Below are 21939 nucleotides of genomic sequence, written 5' to 3'. Positions count from 1 at the left end.
CTCCCCCCGGGCCCCCCCCCCCCAGGTCCCCCAGAGGAGTGGGAGACTCCAAAAATTACAGTAGGGGAGGGGGTGCATGGAGGACACACCAAATTTGCAGGCTGCTACAGGTGATCGCTTGTACGAAAAAAGCATCGCCTGCTGAAAGAAAGTATACCAAGAGCGCGGTTTACAGTAGCAGCCATGATCTTGGTAGAACCATTTTAGGATAAGGACGTATATATACTTACAGCGGTCCTGAAGTGGTTAAATATACCTTTAAAAAAGTGTATTTTTTTTTATATCCGCAAAAAAATACTTGTTGATTCTGCCAGAAATCTTGTGATCTGATAACTTCCTGTGCTCTCTTCCTGTGCTGCACTGTTATCGGTTACATTGTTCCCAGTTAAGTTTGAGGGCTATAGAACACTTCCTCTGTGTGTTACAGAAAATAGGAAGTGCTAAGGTGACAATGCTGCTCCTCCATAGAGATGTGGGCAAAGGGAGCGTTGTCACCCTAGGAAGCAGATCTTTAAAGGCATAGTCCACCTTTTAAAAAAAAAAAAAAGTAATAATAAATGCAGACATATTCATAAAAGAAAAATGTACATTTATTGTATTGCATTGGAGTTAGTGGATCGCGGGTGCAATGCTCTGGGCTCCTGCACATTCTCAGGGCTGAGTGAAATGGTGTCAGTGCATTGAGGAAGTCCATCCTCTGAGCATCTTCAATCAGTAAGTTTCCAACCTTCTAGATGGATCCGGTTATTAGGAGTGGGGATAAAACTTATGGACATTCAATAATAAAATACAGATTTATATTTAGTTTTTATCCATAATCACCCTTTAATTATCTCCCTGCACTGCCTTACTTCTGCAAGCTGCCTAAACATCTCTCTGTCCAGCCCCCTGTGCCTGAAAGCATGTTAGACTGACAGCACAGAGTGATACAACTAGACTGTCGTATCCCGAGGAGTGAGTGGCCTCACCCCAGACATTCTGCATGCAGACAGAGTTTCTTGCCGGGATGTGATTTTCTCTTACGAATGAACACACAGAAAGATGATCCCGGCCTGCGCTCCGTGCCCGGCAAACACTGAATTACAACCAACGTCTCCTTCTCTAATTGAAACTCTGACACCCAGAGGCATCCGCGGCGCGCAGAGCAGCAGCGGAGGGGAAGCAGATGTGGTCTTGTGTGCAGATGGGTTTATTCTATGCGCTCCATCCCTTGCATGAGGCAAATTGTCTTTAGTCTGATTATATCCAATTTAGGCAACTCAGTGCCCTATAGAGAGACAGCTTAAAGGGGCTGTCCACTGTGAAGATAGATAGATAGATAGATAGATAGATAGATAGATAGATAGATGGATACTCAATCCAACACAGAGAAATCACCTAAAAACTGTTCATCTCAATGCTCATATATTGGGAATTGCCCCATTGCTGGCCATCGTTCCACTGCCGGGTCTAAACTCATCTGATGGCAGTTTCTTATTTTCAGTTATTGTTGGGCCTAATCCTCTCCACTTGGCTTTCCCCCGCGTCCCTGTATACACCTCTGTCATTATATAGAACATTTAGACAACAAAAGTGTTGCAATTACACGCACAATCTGTACTCAAGCTGTACTTGATCAGCTTCATTGAAGTGCAAAGGTAGCAATAGGAAGTCGAATAGACCCCTAATGTCACCGGTCACCTCTCAATTTGCAGCCTGCTACAATTTTTCTTTCCACGGGGAAAAGTGGTTCTTGTGCCGAAAAATAGCCCCTCAATGTCATTAATGTGTGTATTTCTAATACACACAAAAGGTAAAAATAACAAATGCAAAGTAGGCCTCATTCACTCAGCTTAGAGTCGGCCCGTACAGATCCGTGTGGCGTGTGTGGCCGTATTGTGCCGCTCCCGGGAAGGACAGGTGCTGCGTGTGATTGTATGCAGCAGCTTGTTCTTCTCTATGGGAGTACGCAGCCGTACGCCGACGTACGTTCACCCGAGCTGCACATCCGTGCGAGTGGGGGTGTCCATGCTCGGACGCAGACAGGATCCATCCTGTCTACGTACGAGTACGGACACCCGCACCCAGGGCCGGATTTACTCTCTCTGCTGCCCCAAGGCCAGGTTCCTCAATGTGCTCCACTACCCGCCAAACCCCCCTCCCCCCCATTGAAGAATGGTAACCAGCTGGAGGGGGGCGGCAGGGTTGGTTTTAATTTTTTTATTTCTTTCTTTTTTACCACTTTTAAAAAAAAATTATTTCTTTTTTTACTTTTTAAAATTTTTATTTGTCTTATCTTTTATAATTTTTTTTATTTTATAATTTTTTACTTTTTTTATCACTTTATTTATTTTCATTATTTCTTCTTATTTTTTTACTTTTTTATTTGATTAAATTTTACTTTTTATAAATTTTTATTTAATTTTTTTCCACTTAACTTTACTGCTATCACACAAGAGCTAAGAAGCCAATGTGTGATAGCATTTGGAGGTGACAGGTTCTCTTTATCGCCTGAGGAATGTTTAAAGGGAAAAAATAAAATCTGACGGCTGTGCTGCCCCACTGTTCCCTGCCGCCACAAGGCCTGGCCTCGGCGGCCTTGTGGGAAACCCGGCCCTGCCAGCACCTGCATGGATGTGCAGCTCAGGTGAGCGTACGGCCGCGTAGTCCCATAGAGAAGGACAGGGGGTGCGTACAAATCACACGCAGCACCTGTCCTTCCCGGGAACTGCCCGATACAGCCATGGACGCAGCACGGATCTGTACGGGCCGGCCGTTACCCGTGTGAATGAGGCCTTAGTTTCAGTTTTAAGAAACACTCTAAATGCATCCCTTCCTCACAAAAAACACCCACACACATTAAATAAAGTTTAAAAAAGTATAGTTTTTTTTTTTTCCAAAGAAAATGCAGAGAAGTTAAGATTCTTGTAAATCCATGTTTAGCAATTGTTGCCCATTTAAGTGTCTAAAAAAAAATCCTAAAGTTCTGTCCTTCCTACGGTGACCCCTCTTAGTCTGGTTGACCAGTCGTATGACAAGGACACGTCTTCTAAATACTGATTTCCAAATAGCGTCCTTCTCCTTCATCACGGAAAGTTGGAGGTGTCTGAGGTCTTCTTTGGGCCAGAGTCCCCAGTAGAATCTTTGAGATTTTGCAGCGCTGAGAGTGTGAGGTTTGGTGCCTTGTGTTCTTGCGTATTGTGACTGGCCGGTTGTTACTCTGTGATGGACGCTTTAATAACCGGTCTTGTTACTTTATAAAGCTGGTAAGTGTACTTTAGATTGATGTTAGCGGTCCATTAACAGCCTCACATTAGAGGCTGATGGCTGGTTGGGTGAGAGCGGCGTAACGTTCTTTCAAGAGCTCTGTGCACAAGGCACTACTCAATGGAAAACACACAGATAACCTTCTAAAGTGGCTTACATGTGGCAAGCAGCCCTAAGGAGAGAGGATAAAAGACCCCCAACCACCTCGGAGAGACGCTAATGGAAGGGACACTTAGGAGTAATGGAAAGGATGGACTACAAGACAGAGAGTGAGGAAAATCACACTAATAGCACCAGATACACGTGTATTCTCCTACCGGTCTTCTACGAATCTAACCGGGTATTAGATCATCAGTGTTCAACATCGCAATCTGAGGCAACCAGCAATCTCTGTGCCCCAAGGAAAGGAGATTTATATGGCTAGAGATAAGCAAAATTGAGAGATTCATGTTGCCAACATTTTGTCAAAATTTTTGAGATTTCTTCTGCAAACCTATACAAGTATTAGATCATCACATGTTGATCAGTGATGTTCAACATCCCAATCCGAGACAACCTGCAATCTCTGTGACCCAAGGAAAGGAGATTATTCTGGCTAGAGATAAGCAAAATTGGGAGGTTCATGTTGTCAAAATTTTCAAGATATCTTCTGCAAACCTTTATGGGTATTAGATCATCACTGTTCAACATCACAATCTGAGACAAACTGCCATCCCTGTGACCCAAGGAAAGGAGATGGTTGTGGCTAGGGATAAGGAAAATTGGGAGGTTACAAAAATTGTCAACATTTTCGAGATTTCTTCTGCAAACCTATATGGGTATTAGATCATCACTGTTCAACATCACAATCTGAGACAACCTGCAATCTCTGTGACCCAGGGAATGGAGATTATTCTGGCTAGGGATAAGTTAAATTGGGAGTTTCATTATGCCAAAATTGTGTCCAAATTTTTGAGATTGTATCTTCGAACCTATATGGGTATTAGATCTACACTGTTCAGCATCCCAGTCCAAGACAACCTGCAATCTCTGTGACCCATAGAAAGGAGATTGTTGTGGCTAGTGATAAGCTAAATTGGGAGGTTTATGTTGCCAACTTTTTTAGATGTCTTCTGCAAACCGTTACGGGTATTAGATCTTCAGTGTTCAATATCACAATCTGAGACAACCTGCAATCTCTGTGACCCAGGGAAAGGAGATTATTCTGGCTAGGGATAAGATAAATTGGGAGATTCATGTTGTCAACATTTTGTAGAGTTCTCTCATTCCCTGTCTTTGCTTCTTTCTCTCAGTGTACTCTGTACGAAGTTTACTACCTCTTATGTTTATAAACTTATCAAAACTAAAAAAAAGTTGCGTTTGGGAGACTTTGTCTCTTCGTCAGCTTGATGGTATTGCATGTCTCCAGAATAAGGATTGTTCGTTGGATTCAAGGAATACTATTGTATATTTCTGGAGATGATTTTGTCTTGTGCTTCTGATTTTTGTACTGGTTTCTCTTACTCTTTATAAATATAGAATATGAAAAAGAAATTGAGATTTCATCAAATTTCTCCATTTTGGTGAAATAATTTGGGGGTAAATGGGGAAGGTGAGAATAAAGTCTGTACTGTATAACCCAACAACAAAAAATTAATAAATTGGAGCTCCCCAGCCCTTAAATGTGGTGACAGAATGAGTACTCCCCTTTTTCAGGCTAAGTACATTTTCATGTGCTCTTTATCACTAGTATACACTGAGTGGCCAGATTATTATGATCACCCCGTCAGTACTTCGTTGGGCCACGAGATGTTGAAAGGTGATGCGAGGAATCTGACACGGCACTGTTGCCCTTCTGTTGTCTTGTACCTGTTTTGCCACTCTCCGTTCTTCCCTAACATTGACTAGTCGCTGACGGCCACAATTCGCACCTTCAGACCAAGATTTTCGTCTGACAGTCCGGTCTTTAAACACTTTAACAACAGCTGCTCTTGAACATTTAAAGGAGAACTATGAGGTGAGTGCTTTCCACTCACCTCATAGTTCTAGCCGACATGTGACAATGAGACTGTCACAGGTCGGCTAAGTAGATCGGGAAGTGAGCGAACACATACCGGCTTCCGCTCCCCTCTCGATCCTGTCACGGCTCTCTGCCATGGCAGGGGAGGGGCTGGATTCCCCCCTCCCCGCTCCGATCCGCCAGCGCTGACTGGCAGAACGGACGGGGGAGGGGGGCGGGTACAGCTGGCTCTGCCTTTAGATAGGCAGAACCAGCTGTCAGTCACGCAGCTGGGCGGATTCCAGCACAATTGTCGTGATCCGCTTCAGCTGCGGCGTCTCAGTATACCGCGAGCTACTGCGGTGTCTCAGTATACCGCGAGCTACAGCTCGCGGTATACTGAGCCTAGGGTGACGGGAGGACGCTAGTTTGTGTGCTCCCGTTACCCTAAGGAGAACTATGGGGAAAAGACTTAACTCCATAGTTCCCCTTTAACAAATTCTGCTGTTTTGCTGATACTGCTTCCCTATTTATAATGGTCTGGCCCTGTAGCAACTTGAGCGCCAAATTATAGCTAATTTGCCTACAAACGTCAGGTGGTCATAATAATCTGGCCACTCAGTGTATTCAGGCCTAGTCTTGCTCATTAAAACTGACCTGTTGCTGGCCAGTTTTACACTGCTGTGTCATCTGCGGTCTCCTAATTCCTAAAGAGAGCTTGATATCAGCAAGAACAAGGACAGGCACGGTGAATTGCTGGCCAATTTCTATCTGCCGGTCAAAGTGGGCTTATTACCGTGCGATTGAAAAGCATGTGTGGCTGCTAAATCTACCTTTCCAAACTGCAATGGATCAGCTTGGGGTGCTGCTGCTGTATGCAAGCCAAGCTAAGTGTAACAGAAAATAAATCCATTGTACAGGCAAATATGTGCTGTCAGTGTATGCTGTAGACATGTAAGCTGTGGAAAAATTTGGTTCGGTTTGGTTCGGTTATTTCGCTATTTCGGAATTCGGGATTCGAATCCGAAATTCGGTTCGGGTTTCGGATTCGGACGAAATCTAAATTTCGTTAGTTTCGGATAAGTTTACGAACGTATATTCGGTACGACTACCACATAAAACCATATACAGATATTAATACTAAAGCTGAAGCTCCTAGACCCGAATGGCATTCGGGATCCGAATTTCCGAACTGCATTTGAGAGCTCCCGAATACTATTCGGGTCTGGAAACTATATACATATAATACTAAAGCTGAGGCTCCCAGACCCGAATGGCATTCGGGAGCTCCCGAATGCAATTTGGAAATTCGGATCCTGAATGCCATTCGGGTCTAGGAACCTCAGCTTTAGTATTATATGTATATACTGTATATGGCTCCCATGTAGCCGTAGTGCAAATTCGTGTTCAGACCCATTCCCGTGCATTAAACCGAAAAACACATTTGATTGGCCAGAAAAGTCACATGTCTCATTCAGTTTCGATTTTGAACGAAATTCGGACGGGATCCGAAATTTGGAAATGGAAGTTCGGATTCGGACACATTTAGATGCATTGGGATTTGGAAATTCGGATGTGTCAGAATGTCCGAATTTCGGAAATTTTGTACGAGACTGAGACTGTCTGTAAAAAACATACTGTCCTATAATACCATATACAGCTTTTCCCAAGCACGTCATTTAAAGGATTTGTGTGTTTTTGAAGTTGCCCTCGAAGCCACATGAAAAGACCCCCTCCTTTTTTTTTTGTACATGTCCCTCATGGCACTGCCCAGCTTCCCAGCTTCCCAGCTGTTGTGACTGCAGTTTGCTCACTATTGTCAGATCACTGAAGAGATAATTTCTGATTGGTTGTCAGAATACTGCCCGTTAGTTACTCCCACGCTCCAAAGACGTGCTTGGTAGGTTAATCGGCGCCTCTCTAAATTGGCCCTCGTATGTGTGAGATAAAGACCTTAAATTGTAAGCTCCCTGAGGGCAGGGACTGATGTGAATGTAAAGCGCTGTGTAAATAATGCACATAGGATAGTTTGGGGTAAATGGGGAAGGTGAGCATTAAGTATACACTGTATAACCCAATAACCAAAATTGTAATATATTGGAACTCAGCATTCCTTAGATGCAGTGACAGAATTGAACTATGGGACCTGACTACTCATTAGCTTCCTCTATAACCCCAAGCTATACATTTTTTTTGTTCCTGTGCTCATTGTCTCTTGTAAATTTGGGCCTAGCCTTGCTCATTAAAACTGTTCTGTTACTGGCCAACATTTAGTGCTGATAGGAGAAGAGAGCAGAGAGATGAACTAATCACAAAGCTGCTTCTCCTTTCACTGTCCAGTCACATGCTCGGGAGGGTCCAGACTGAGGACATCTAGTGGCAGAATAAAAGTACTGCGTGGGGGAGATCTACTTATTGAAGATTGCAGCAAAAGCCGGTGTTCTATCAAAACCTCCAACTCCTCGAGATCTCCAACCATCTGACTTCCGGTTTACTTAGAAGTAAGAGGTTTGGCCAAGAAGGCTGTACTGCACATGCGCCACCTGCTGCATTTCCCTATACACACACTACACAGCAATAAAGTATTAAAATGAACTAGAGTCAGACTATTCCAGCACGTTATTAATCTTAGTTGCCCCACTCAATACGGCTGCAAGCGACGGACATATTGAGTGGTGCAACTCAGATTAATAACGTGCTGGATTAGTCTGACCCTAGTTCATTTTAATACTTTATTGCTGTGTAGTATGTGTATAGGGAAATGCAGCGGGTGGTGCACGTGCAGTACAGCCTTCTCGGCCAAACCTCTTACTTCTAACTAAACTGGGAGTCGGATGGTTGGAGACCTCGAGGAGTTGGAACTTTGGATAGAACACCGGTTTTGTTATTTTGTTTCATTTTTATCTTATTTCTGTCCGGAGTCCTGCTTTTAGAAAAAAATTATTTTTGTTTTTGTAGCCTCCTCTACAGTTAGAGAGGACCTGTCACTATGCATTATTCATCACTCAGTTTGCTGCAAGCCGTGAAATTCACGGACACATTGCGGCCCTGTTGATAAAAGAGCGAGTTTGTCAGTTTGATAATTTTTTGATCCGTTTTTAACTTTTTACAACTTGACGTGTTTAAAAATAAAAAACGCATTTGACAGTTTAGCGCGTCCCTTTAACCTGTAAAAATTCTCCACTTTCAGCTCCTGTCTCTTTGCTTTACTTCCCCAAATTGTTTTATTTCTTTCAAATTTCTCTGGTTTATTCTTTTTTTTTTGCTCCCTTCTGAGAGATTCTTCACCATTTTTAATTCGAGTTGCTTGCAGACCGAAGCTGATAAATACCGAGCACAAAAAAACAAAACAAAAAACGGCAAAAATCCAGCAAAGAGTTCAAAAATAAAAAAAATAGAAATAAAATCGCTGTGTTTAAAAAAAAAAAAAATGTGTTTCCATAGAAAACGTTTGGTCTGTTCCTCCTACATATCCCTGTCTTTTGTCTTGCTACAAATTATTTAAAGGAGAACTATGGGGTTAGGGCTTTTCCCCATAGATCTCCTTAGTGTAACGGGAGGACACAAACTAGCGTCCTCCCGTCACCCTAAGCTCAGTATACCGCGAGCTACAGCTCCCAGTATACTGAGACGCCGCAGCTGGAGCGGATGCCGACAATTATGTCTGGATCCGCCCAGCTGCGTGAGTGACAGCTGGCTCTGCCTATCTGGAGGCAGACCCAGCTGTACCCACCCCCTCCCCCGTCCGTTCCGCCAGTCAGCGCTGGAGGATCGGAGCGGGGAGGGGGGGGGTCCATGCAAGGAGCCGTGACAGGATCGAGAAGTGAGCGAACGCTGGTATGTGTTCGCTCACTTCCCGATCTACTGAGCCGACCTGTGACAGTTTCATTGTCACAGGTCAGCTAGAACTATGAGGTGAGTGAAAAGCACTCGCCTCATAGTTCTCCTTTAAAGCTGAACTCCAGGCAGATATAAAAGACACAAATTAACACATTAAAATGACATCAAATGTAATTGTATATTTTTTTAAATGCAACCGAATGTGAATTGATGTCATTCTTTTGCAGTCTCTGTACAGCAAAGCTCAGAATGGGGGGGAGGGAGAAGCAGCGGAAGAAGCCAATCAATTGTGCTGCAGTGCTCACCTGCTTTTTTTAGGAGGGAGAACACAGTGACGGGAAGATGAGCTCATAAGTCTGCTGCTTCTCCTTTTATTGTCCAATCACAGGCTTGAGGAGGGAGATGCCCTGTAAGTGTTAAGAGCTACAGCAAAGAAAAATGGTCTTTCTGCCTGACAGAACTGTTCTGTGTGGTGAATTTCAACCACTCTCACCATGATAAACAGACTGGCTATAACTGGCCAGTAAAGAAAGCCAAACGGGGATCCCAGGCGACATCATTTAACAAATATGGTTGCAAGGAGCCTTGCAAAGCAGGGGAGGCTAGGCCACTTTCACTTGTAAGGTACCCCTTTCCTAGGCCACTTTCACTTGTAAGGTACCCCTTTCCTAGGCCACTTTCACTTGTAAGGTACCCCTTTCCTAGGCCACTTTCACTTGTAAGGTACCCCTTTCCTAGGCCACTTCCACTTGTAAGGTACCCCTTTCCTAGGCCACTACCACTTGTAAGGTACCCCTTACCTTCCCCCATATTAAGATGCTCAGTGTGCTACAAGAAGGGAACTGGAGGGGGGGGCATGCTTGCTTCCCTTTCTTTCCTGGCCACCCAGATTGCGTGCCTGGGTGAAGGTCTGGTTAGGATATTAAAGGGAACCCCCTCGTTTTTGGTTGGGGGGGGGGTTTCAGTCATTTTGTAAATTTTACTTTTAAAGGACTTAGTTGTACTGTTCTATAACTTCACATGCAGCTCTAAGGCATCCACAAGCATGTTATCTGAAGGATTCAATGTTTGAAGCCGCATAAAAAGACCCTCTCCTCGTTGACTGGTATTTTTGCATTGGTACCCCCATGTCCGCCATGGCAGTGCCGAGCTACCCATGCCTTCTTCTTAACTTAAAGTACAATTAAACCTTCTGGGTTTTTTTGCTAGCAAGCAATATATATATGCAAAAGCATAAAAAAAAAAAAAAGTTACCAAATAGGTAAAAATGTACCTGTGTCTCCGCCGCTCGCTCCCGTCAGAAGATCTGAAGCTTCTCGAGCGGCCGTGCAGGATGCTGGGGCGGGCGCATGTGTAGTAGAGATCTTGGGCCGGGTGAAGAGGAGAGACACAGGGTAAGTCAATGCAGGCAGCGTGCACCCGCACAGACGCTGTGGGACCGAGGAGGTAGCGCTGGATCAGGGTTTGAAAAGGGTGAGAAACAAAATTACAATATTCAGCTCCCATAGACTTTAATAGGGTTCGGTGCTATGTTCGGAGATCACAGACTTGCCACTGGGCAACCCTCCATGAACCAGACTTTGCCTTGTTCACATATATCTAGCCAGGGCCTCTAGGAAAGCTTTTTGCTGTCTGTGCCCATATTGAGATTTCCCCTTGCTTCCTGTGTGGTCAATGAGGTAGAAACTTGCTTGTTTCTGTTTTAAAATCTAATTATATGTACAGTCCTTGGTGCTGTGAAACAACCACAATGCTCATGGTATCTAAAGGCCATGTGATCACCTACTTAACCTTTACAAAGGTAGCTTGAGAGCAGCTTTTATCATTTTGATTGAACCTAAAGAAATGCGCACTTAATGAAGGACGGATCATTTTCTCAGCAGATTTTAAATTGTTACCTTGTTGTGTCTGATGTTGCCCATGTTCTCTTCTAGCTCCGCCCTCATTGAAGTTGTCGGTGAACGAGACGCTGGTGGTGAATCCAGGGGACAACGTCACTATGCAGTGTTACGTCACCGGGGGCGACCCTCTGCCCAAACCCGTCTGGTCACACTCTCCTAAACCCATGCCTCCCAACAGCGTCAGCAAGGGGGGGAACCTGACCATCTGGAATATACGGCCAGAGGATTCCGGCTACTACAACTGCACGGCCATCAACAATGTGGGCAACCCGGCCAAGAAGATGGTCAACGTCCTAGTGAGATGTATGTCCTGTATCAGGCCAGTAAACCTTAGTGATCCCGTATATTTCACACCGCCATGATGAATGTGATGGATGTGTATAGATGTGCGGCCCATTGCTGTGTCTCCGGAGCTTGGTATTATTGCTTGGCTGACTTAATACCTCCTGTCCAACGCTATCCATATTAATTCTAAACCATGCCCATCCTATAATGCACCTTCATACCTGGAATTTGGCGGGTACAACCTAGGATGCCTTCACAGTATAAAATGGCTGCAGGGGGACCAGTAGGTATGAGCAAAATAGGGAGTTTTCATTTTCCTGAAAATTTCAGCCATAATTAGGAGATTTTGGCAAAATGTTGCATTTTGGTACCCTTCTATCATAGTATTTGCTGTAGAATGTTTTAAGGAAGTGGCTTTGCCCCAGCATCTCCTCATTCTTGGCCCCATCATCTCCTCAGGCTGGCAGGAGGTTCCCAAACCATTCCACAAAGATTCCTATTGATTTCAAAGGGCCTTCTGGTTCAGAATTTCCAAATTCTGGAGCTTTGTGAGATTTTACAAAGTTCAGCCAGACCATGGCTGGTCAAGCTTTTCAGAAGTTCCTATATCTCTAGTATTGAACTGTACACATGAAGGATGCACCTGCGTAAGGTAGGACATGTCAGGTGCATAAAATTGAGGTCCTGAGAATGGGAATGTATCTGGAACTTTCACCTTTTATGTTCTCTGCCATCTTTAATGCTGAGAAACAGCCACAATGCCCCTGGTAGCTGGAGACCATGTGATCTCTTCTATAGGCTTCAAGCCACATGAGGAAGCCTGAAGGCCATTTTATTTTTCATGGCAAGAAATATACACTACCTAACCTTGGCAATAAAAGTCACCACCTGGATTTAGCTAAACAAATACGTCAGAGCCTTCCATTGGATAATAGGTCTAGGTTCAGCAGCATTGTGTCCCCAAAAAATGAGGTCAGCTAGCTACCTGAATATACTGAATGACAAGGACCTTCCATCAATGGATTTTTTTTCTTCTCTGATGGCACATTGGGCATATTCCAGGATGACAATGCCAGGATTCATTTGGCTCAGATTGTGAAAGAGTGGTTCAGGGAGCATGAGACATCATTGTCACACATGGCTTGGCCACCACAGAGTCCAGACCTTAAAGGAGAACTATGAGGTGAATGATTTTCACTCATCCTCATCGTTCCAGCCGACCTTTGACAATGAAACTGTCACAGGTCGGATCAGTAGATCGGGAACACATACCGGCGTTCGATCACTTCTCGATCCTGTCACGGCTCTCTGCCGTGAAAGGGGAGGGTCTGCATTCCCTCCCCGCTCCGATCCTCCAGCGCTGACTGGTGGAACGGACGGGGGAGGGGGCGGGTACAGCTGGCTCTGCCTCTAGAAAGGCAGAGCCAGCTGTCACTTACGCAGCTTGGCGGATCCAGACTTAATTGTCGGGATCCGCTTCAGCTGTGGCGTCTCAGTATACCGCGAGCTGTAGCTCGCGGTATACTGAGCTTAGGGTGACGGGAGGACGCTAGTTTTTGTCCTCCCGTTACCCTAAGGAGAACTATGGGTAAAAGCCGTAACCCTATAGTTCTCCTTTAGTCCCATGGAGAATCTTTGGGATGTGCTGGAGAAGACTTTACGCAGAGGTCCGACTCTCCCATCATCACTACAAGATCTTAGTGAAAATGTAATGCAACTCTGGATGGAATTAACTGTTGTGACATTGCATAAGCTTATGGAAATGAAGCCATGGCGAATGTGTTCCATAATCAAAGACGGTCCAATGAAATATTAGAGTGTGTGACTTTTTTGCGGCCAGGCAGTGCATATTTTTTTTAATTCACAATATTAGAATGAATCGGTAATGTTCACTTGTACCCTGTTGATTCATGTGAAGTGTGAAAATGACAGGTCCACTTTAATGTACAACCTGAAGTTTTTTACCTCTTAACATTCATATTTATTCTTTTGTTTCTTTTTTTTTGGCCTTGAACAGCCATGAGAAACCTGACATATCAGATCACTCCGGATGGCAACAAAGAGAGCGAGACCATCCAGCTGACTCAGGATTTGAAGCTGTCGTGTCACGTTGACGCCGTGCCGCAGGATAAGGTCCAGTACACGTGGTACAAGAATCAGAAGTTGATTAAGGAGACCACCAGGGTTTTCGTCACAAGAAACGACCCGGAACTGGCCCCGGGGTGCTGCAGCCTGGAGATCTTAGACTTGAAATTTACTGACTACGGCATCTATATGTGTGAAGCGTCCTTACCCAACCTGCCCTTTACCATGAAGAGCGGCGACATAAACATCTCTGCAGAGACCGGTGAGCATGCATTATTCTGTGGGTGGGCCAGTTGGGGGGTTATGGATCAAATCAGTGAGAAGATGCAGTTTTATTCTTTGCAAAGGACAAGAGGAAATCCATTGTGTATTTAGGATAGCTAGCATGACCATTAGATTAGGAATGGGATTTAAATACTGACTCTGGGCTCATTTTATTTTCAATCTGTCCTCTGCAGTACTTCTTCTCTACCACAAGATGTCCCCAGTCTTGTGGGATGAATGACACCCAGTGACAATCAGCCTTGAACACCGAGGACTGACTGTCATGGCCCTGCCCCCTGAGAGAGCATCATCGGGGCCTGTGCACTGACATACAATAATACAGAGAACGTCAGCACCACTCTCTGCATCATGAAGGAACATCCAGCGCCAGAGAAGACATTACATGTCACGAGACTTGCTTGAACATTTCAGAAAAAGTTGACGAGGTGGTGTGGGGAGGGGCAAAATTGGCCTTTAATGCCCTACTCTAAAACCTTTTATTTCAATATGGATGGAGTAGAAAAGGGTTAGAACAATGGAGCTTTCCACTGGGGACAAAGGCAAAACAAAATAATAATAACTGTTTTTTTGAGTCATTTAAAAAAAAAATTAAATGGTTGAATATAACTATATTGTTAAAAAAAAGGTGAAGAGGTGGGCGCTATTATTAAACGGTACTGCAGAAAACACATACGAGTGGCCAGTGCGCCAGTGAATGGCCATGATCTGAGCTGTCATTGGACACCTCAGATCACAGGTACAATGTGCAGAGACAATCAGAGTGGCTCTGTACCTTGTGATCTCTGTGAACCAATCATAGCCATCACAAGTGTAAATTCTGCTGTGTTTACAAACATTAAAGGAGAACTATGAGGTGAGTGATTTCCACTCATCATCATAGCTGGAGCCGACGTGTGATAATGAAACTGTCACACGTCAGCTAAATAGATCGGGAAGTGAGCAAACGCATACTGCCGCTCGCTCACTTCTCGATCCTGCCCCTGTAGAGAGCCGTGACTGTTACTCACGGCTCCCTGCAGGGATCCCCCCCCCCTCTCCGATCCTCCAACGCTAACTGGCGGAACGGACGGGGAAGGGGGCAGGTACAGCTGGCTCTGCCTCTAGATAGGCAGAGCCAGCTGTCAATCACGCAGCTGGGTGGATCTCGACAGTAATGTCGGGATCCGTCCCGGCTGCGGCGGTCTCAGTATACCGTGAGCTGTAGCTCGCGGTATACTGAGCTTTGGGTGACGGGAGGACGCTAGTTTGTGTCCTCCCGTGACCCTTAGGAGAACTATGGGGGAAAAACACTGACCCCATAGTTCTCCTTTAAGCCCATTTACAATGGAGGAAGTTCCCCTTCTCCTGTTGTGAATGACCTGAATGTTTGTAAACACAGCAAGAGGATGGATTGCGGCAGGTCGAAGGTGAAGGTAGGGGTTTTAACCTGCAATTGACCACCAATGATTACTGGATTTTTTTTTGAGGATTTTAAAGGGACCACTGACCACCAATGATGATTGTGGGATTTTTTTTTAAAGGTTAGAAGGGGGATTAAAGTGCCGCTGACCACCAGTGACTGTTTTTGTTGTTTTTTTAAAGCTCTATCTGTAAAACAAAATGATATAAATGCATGTGGGTCCAGTTTTGCATGTCGGAGTAATTGTCAGTCAAACTATCACAGCGCTGAAAATGGAAAAATGGCCTAGTAATGAATGTGGTATATACAGGATAGTACTCAAAGGGTTAAACAACTGGAATAGTGGCTAATATGATTCAGCCGGCCAACGTGTGGGTGAATGCGTTTTAGAAGTGTGGAAATGGGTGCTCGGCAGTAAAACATATCAGCTACTTATTAGCTGATTGGTCGTTCTCCACCTTATAAAAATGCTTCATAGTCAACAATGTAACTGTGCAAATGACAAAACTGTTACTCTTATCTCTTGTTCTCCCGCAGTCCCTCCATCACTGAGTGTCCCCAAGGAACGCGCGGTCATCACGGTACGTGAGGGCTCCCTTGCAGAGCTGGTGTGTGAGGTGCGAGGGAAGCCACTTCCGCCCATTCTGTGGACCCGGGTGGATAAGGAAGGTGGATTCCCCTCTGGTGAAATGGTGGTGGAAACTCTCGATGGTAGACTGCGGTTGGAAAATGTTACACGGGAAATGAGCGGGACTTACAAGTGTCAGACGGCGCGGTATAATGGCTTCAACATTCGGCCCAGGGAAGCTTCAGTGCTGCTCAACATCCAATGTGAGTACCTATAGCAACCACATTGACCAAACTATTGAGGGGAAATCTCACCATTGTGAGAGGGGCAGAGACACAAACTACTGGGGGGAATCTCATCAGTGTGGGAGGGGCAGGGACAAACTACTGGAGGAAATCTCACCATTGTGGAAGGGGCAGAGACACAAACTACTGGAGGAAATCTCACCATTGTAGGAGGGGCAGAGATACAAACTACTGGGGGGAATCTCATCAGTGTGGGAGGGGCAGAGACAACTACTGGAGGAAATCTCACCATTGTGGGAGGGGCAGAGACACAAACTACTGGGGGGTATCTCATTAGTGTGGGAGGGGCAGAGACAGAAACTACTGTAGGAAATTTCACCATTGTGGGAGGGGCAGAGACACAAACTACTGGGGGGAAATCTTACCATTGTGGGAGGGGCAGAGACACAAACTACTGGAGGGAATCTCACCATTGTGGGAGGGGCAGAGACACAAACTACTGGGGGGTATCTCATTAGTGTGGGAGGGGCAGAGACAGAAACTACTGTAGGAAATTTCACCATTGTGGGAGGGGCAGAGACACAAACTACTGGGGGGAAATCTTACCATTGTGGGAGGGGCAGAGACACAAACTACTGGAGGGAATCTCACCATTGTGGGAGGGGCAGAGACACAAACCACTGGGGGAAATCTCATCATTGTGGGAGGGGCAGAGACACAAATCACTGGGGGAAATCTCATCATTGTGCGAGGGGCAGAGACACAAACTACTGGGTGAAATCTCACCATTGTGGGAGGGGCAGAGACACAAATCACTGAGGGAAATCTCATCATTGGGGGAGGGGCAGAGACACAAACTACGGGAGGAAATCTCACCATTGTGGGAGGGGCAGAGACACAAGCTATCACAGGGAAATTTGCCCACAAATAAATGTTTGCAAGTTTCCTTAACAATTTCCACTGTACATTCAGCTCTAGAGAATAATTCTTTAATTGGCTTTTCATGTAGTGTGGTATCCTAAGTAAACTGCAATTACTAAATACTATCAATTATATGTAAGACATATGTTGCTGATGATTTAATTATTCAGGGTAATATCTGGGTTACAATTAGATTTGAAGTAATATAAGCTGCAACAAATGCCTACTGGGTAAAAGCAATTACTGCAATAGTATTTCTATGGCTCGCAGAGATAACATTTTCTGTGCAGCCTGTAGGGTCATTAAAGGGAAACGATAGTGGATGTTCCTCGTTTTGCACATTTTAGGTTATTACTGTCAAGTTCACCTGGCAGTATTTTCTGATATCACCTTCACATTTGTACATGCTTTGCAGCTCTCTATTTTCAAAGTTGTGTTTCATGTGCCGAATTGTGGGAGAAAATGATAATCAAGCATCAGTGGTCAGTAAAAAGAGCAATAGTGCCCCATGATTGGTATTAGTTAGGAATTGTACTCTGTTGTTGGTATCAGTTGGAGGAATAGTGCCTTTGGGATGAATAGTTCCCCATGTTTGGTGTCATAGGGAGGAATAGTGCCCCATTGTTGGTGTCATTGGGAGGAATAGTGCCCCATTGTTGGTGTCATTGGGAGGAATAGTGCCCCATTGTTGGTGTCATTGGCAGGAATAGTGTCCCATAGTTGGTGTCATTGGGAGTAATAGTGCCCTATCGTTGGTGTCATTGGGGAGGATTAGTGCCCCATTGTTGGTGTCAGTGGGAGGAATAGTACCCCATTGTTGGTGTCATAGAGGGGAATAATGTCCCATCATTGCTGTCATTGGGAGGAATAGTACGCCATTCTTGGTGTTAATGGGCGTAATAGTTTCCCATCCTTGGTGTCATTGGGAGGAATAGTTCCCCATTGTTGACTCATTGGGAGGAAAAGTGCCCCATTGCTGGTACCTGTTGGAGGAATAGTGCCCCATCATTGGTGCTATTGGGAGGAATAGTGCCCCATCATTGTTATAATTCAGGGGTATAATGCTCCACTGTTGGTGGCAGTGGAAGGAATAGTGCATTATAATTGCTGTCAATGGAAGAAATAGTGCCCTGTCATTGTTAATGGAATAGTGCCTCATTGTTGGTGTCAGTTGGAAGAATGGTGCCCCATCATTGTCAGTGTAATAGTGCCCCATCGTTAGTGTCAGTGGGAGGAATATTGCCCCATCATTGATGTCAATAGGAGTAATTGTGCCCCATCATTGGTGTCAGTGGGAGGAATAATGCCCCATCATTGGTGTCAGTTACAGTATATACCTACATTAGTTACGGTAGTCGGGCTGTAAAAGACTTGTTGCAGCTTCTAATGCAAAATCAGAGTAAGCAATTTCAGTGCAGGAAAGGAGCCGGTGCAATCGTGGACTGAAGGAAAGTCTGGAGTTCAGCTTTATTTTAAAAATCTCGATATCTCTGTGCTATACGCATTTCCCGTATCTCGCCACCCACCCTACCACACTGTACAGCAAAAGGAGAGTGACACCCCTCTTCAAATGCTGCCGTTCTGCTGACACCCTGGCAGGGTCCATTCCTGCCTTGTGTCTACTATTGAACCTCACCCCACCAGCATCAGCCTTCCTGACCTCCTTTTGCCTGTGACCCCATTTTAACCATCAACTAACAAAGCGGCACTGCAAGCCTGATTTTGGATTCAGAAAGGTTCTCCGGTTATTATATCAGTTTTATTTCTGACCTGTGAAGGTATAAAGACATGCTGGAAGGTTAATTGGCTCCTGTCTAAATTGGCCCTAGTCTTTGTGTATGCATGTGAGATAGGGCCCTTACATTGTAAGCTCCCTGAGGTCATGGACTGATGTAAACGTGCACTATGTACAGCGCCGCGTAAATTGTCGGCGCTATATAAATACCTGTATTAAAGAAATAAATAGTATAGACAAGCAGTTTTTACATATCTGCATACAGGTCCTCTTTATTCCTGACTAGTGGGTCAGTTTGGGCGCTGCGGAGCCCCGTGCGGCCCTGTCACTCTGCCCCCCTGCCATGAAGCTCCCTTCTTCCCCATCGTTATCTCCTCTCCATGGTAGAAACACAATAAAAGCCCATTACTTTGCGGAGAGGAACCAGGCGTCTCCCGTGAAGGTGAAGATGGGAAGCGGAGGCGGTGTGTGCGAGTCCCTCATTACTTAGAGAGTGGTGCGCGCCTCCTCGCATGCAGCCCTCATCATTTGTTCCTGGCACCGCGCTCCCTGACCCCGAGGAGGGGAGGGGGGGGTTTTCAACGGCGGCACACACTCTGACGACTCCATTAAGGGAGCTTCAAGCCTAACGAGTCACCTGTCGCCTCGCCGCGCGCTCACACATGTCTGGGATTACAGAGACGGGTCTCCGCAGCTCAGACTCTTCATTAGCGTGCTTCTGGCGCAGCGGTCTTCATCTCAGCAGATGTTGGAGTGTGCCGCGCGTGAAGTTCTAATGATAAGAGTTTGGCGCTCCTTCCCCTCTCAGATCCTCTGCACAGGAGACGCCTATGGAGAAGGCTCAGATCTGTTTCTTTTAACCTCCAGCAAGCCTGACGGAGAACGCGGATACAACTCTCTATAACCAGTTGCTGTAAAAAAACAAAAATCGATGCGGGTGGCGCCCCGGTCGGGTTCTGGCACTGAAGTTTCTTTTCTTTAACCTTTTTTTAGGCTTTGGATGGAGGAGCAACAAGTCATGATAATGTTACATTGTTCAAGACTACATGTTCCATCATGCATTGCTTCCAACATGCAATGATAATGTTACATTGTTCAAGGCTACATATCCCATCATGCATTGCTTCCAACATGCAATGATGTTGCATTGTTCAAGGGCTACATATCCCATCATGCATTGCTTCCAACATGCAATGATAATGTTACATTGTTCAAGGCTACATATCCCATCATGCATTGCTTCCAACATGCAATGATAATGTTACATTGTTCAAGGCTACATATCCCATCATGCATTGCTTCCAACATGCAATGATGTTGCATTGTTCAAGGGCTACATATCCCATCATGCATTGCTTCCAACATGCAATGATAATGTTACATTGTTCAAGGCTACATATCCCATCATGCATTGCTTCCAACATGCAATGATAATGTTACATTGTTCAAGGCTACATATCCCATCATGCATTGCTTCCAACATGCAATGATAATGTTACATTGTTCAAGGCTACATATCCCATCATGCATTGCTTCCAACATGCAATGATGTTACATTGTTCAAGGCTACATATCCCATCATGCATTGCTTCCTGCAAGCAGTTGTAGTTCAGAAGGCAGGCTCTGTGAGAGTGGTGATACAAGGGCTGAGTGAAGTTGGGTCAGTCCATCCTATGGGCATCTTTAATAAGTTTACACATTCTTAGATTGATCTGGTGGTTAGGAGTGAGATAGAACTTCTGGAAATTCAATATAGAAATACCAATGTAGTTTAAGTTTTTTTAACCATAGACACCCCGTTGAAGTTGGACCGGCTCCTCTCCTGGACTGAAGTTGCTACCTCTGATTTCACTGCACACTGTGAGCTTCTCACCAATGTGCATTAGAAGCTGCAGCAATGCCTTTGCAAACTCCATTACCTTGTAAAAGAAGTTCTGACATCATCACTGTGCTGCACATAGCCTGTGCAGAGAGCAGAGCTGTGGGAGAGACCATCAGCCCCCACCCACTCTAGGAGGGGCAGCGACTAGACCAGTCACCCTGCACAAGGAGAGAGCAGCAGTGAGCGGTCTTTATTACAGGAGGGTCGGAGACAAGACCAGTCACCCTGTATAAGGAGAGAGAACGGCAGTGAGCGGTCTTTATTACAGGAAGCTCCAAGTCTGACACTGGATTACTGCACAGATCTGGAAGAAATACGCAAAGCTCACCGAGATTCAAGAAGAAGACACATGACTCTCGTATGAGGACAGCATTTGCTTATGTCGGAGTTCAGCTATAAATATGACTTTTAAGGGACTTTTGTCCAGTCACTGACCTCATAATCAAAGGCTCTGGCAAACAATCTTTGCCAATTTTCTGTATGAGTGTTTAAAGGAAGATCTACCAATGTACGGCTGGCTTTAGACTTCATTCCATGCCTCGGACTGCATGGAATATAATTGACCAGTGGGGGAGGAGAGGGGGGTCTATTCGGCCCGGCAGCCCCTTTGTCTTCCTTTGTTCCAGGGGGGTACACAGAAGGTCTGTGCGTATTTGAGGAGAAAGACGAGGTGTTTGGAAAGGCCGGGTAGAATAAAACCTCGTTGCCAACTTTCAGCGGCGCACATTTCATCCGTCCCAGCGGGCCAGCGCCAAGAGGCGTTAAATAAAAATGGCATTTTTGCTGATATTAGGCGTTCTTCCCAAACCGTCCTAATAACAGAAAACACTTTTTATTGGTGTAATAACGAGGAGGGAGAGCGCGGCGGCCTTCTCCCCGTGTATGATATAATGGATGTTTTTAATAGCGCGGCCTCTGGCAGAGGTTTATTTCGGAGTTTACCGCGCAGCGCGGACATGAGTAATGGAGACCCCCGGCGCTACGGCAGCACTAGCCCAGCTGCTGGGAAGCCGCGGCGGAGCTGGAAGATGAAACCGTTCGAGAATCCGGGAGGGCAGGAAGTGCAAGTGCATTAGACGCTGACCACCTTCACCTCTCTGCCGGGAGCTCGCTGCTATTAACGCCATATATCAAGGCGAACAAACACAACACCGCAACGCACACAACACCGCCGCGCCGTAACTCATAACAGACATCACCATTTATTGCACCAGTCCAGTGATGAGCAGCCGGGGAGGGGACCGGTCTCTATCTCTGCAGATTGCACAGAGAACACCGAGCCGGTCACATCAGTCTATGCAGCAGAGAAGCTTACACTCTAATGTCCCCGCAAGGTCACACACTGCTATTATACGTTTATATAGCTCTGACATATTCCACAGTGCTGTACAGAGAACACCGAGCCAGCCACATCAGTCTCTGCAGCAGAGGAGCTTATAATCTAATGTCCCCCCACACACTATTATACATTTCTGTAGCGCTGACATATTCCACAGTGCTGTACAGAGAACATGGGGCAGTCTCATCAGTCTCTGTACCAGAGGAGCTTATACTCTAATGTCCCCCTCA

General features: G+C 45.4%; 1 protein-coding gene across 4 annotated transcripts in view; it reads left to right on the top strand.

Moving 5' to 3' along the window:
• MDGA1 (MAM domain containing glycosylphosphatidylinositol anchor 1) overlaps positions 1–21939 on the top strand; it is a 235469-nt gene that overhangs the window by 142154 nt on the left and 71376 nt on the right. For all 4 annotated transcript variants that reach the window (XM_018563338.1, XM_018563337.1, XM_018563336.1 and 1 more), the window contains 3 exons: positions 10999–11268; positions 13268–13597; positions 15557–15850. In XM_018563338.1, coding sequence (XP_018418840.1) covers positions 10999–11268; positions 13268–13597; positions 15557–15850 — 894 coding nt within the window. The remainder of the gene's footprint in view (positions 1–10998; positions 11269–13267; positions 13598–15556; positions 15851–21939) is intronic.

The sequence above is a fragment of the Nanorana parkeri genome, unplaced genomic scaffold (genome assembly GCF_000935625.1).
Source record: "Nanorana parkeri isolate BGI_ZX_2015 unplaced genomic scaffold, ASM93562v1 scaffold655, whole genome shotgun sequence".
NCBI lineage: Eukaryota > Metazoa > Chordata > Amphibia > Anura > Dicroglossidae > Nanorana > Nanorana parkeri.
This window is presented reverse-complemented; position numbering and strand designations above follow the sequence as displayed.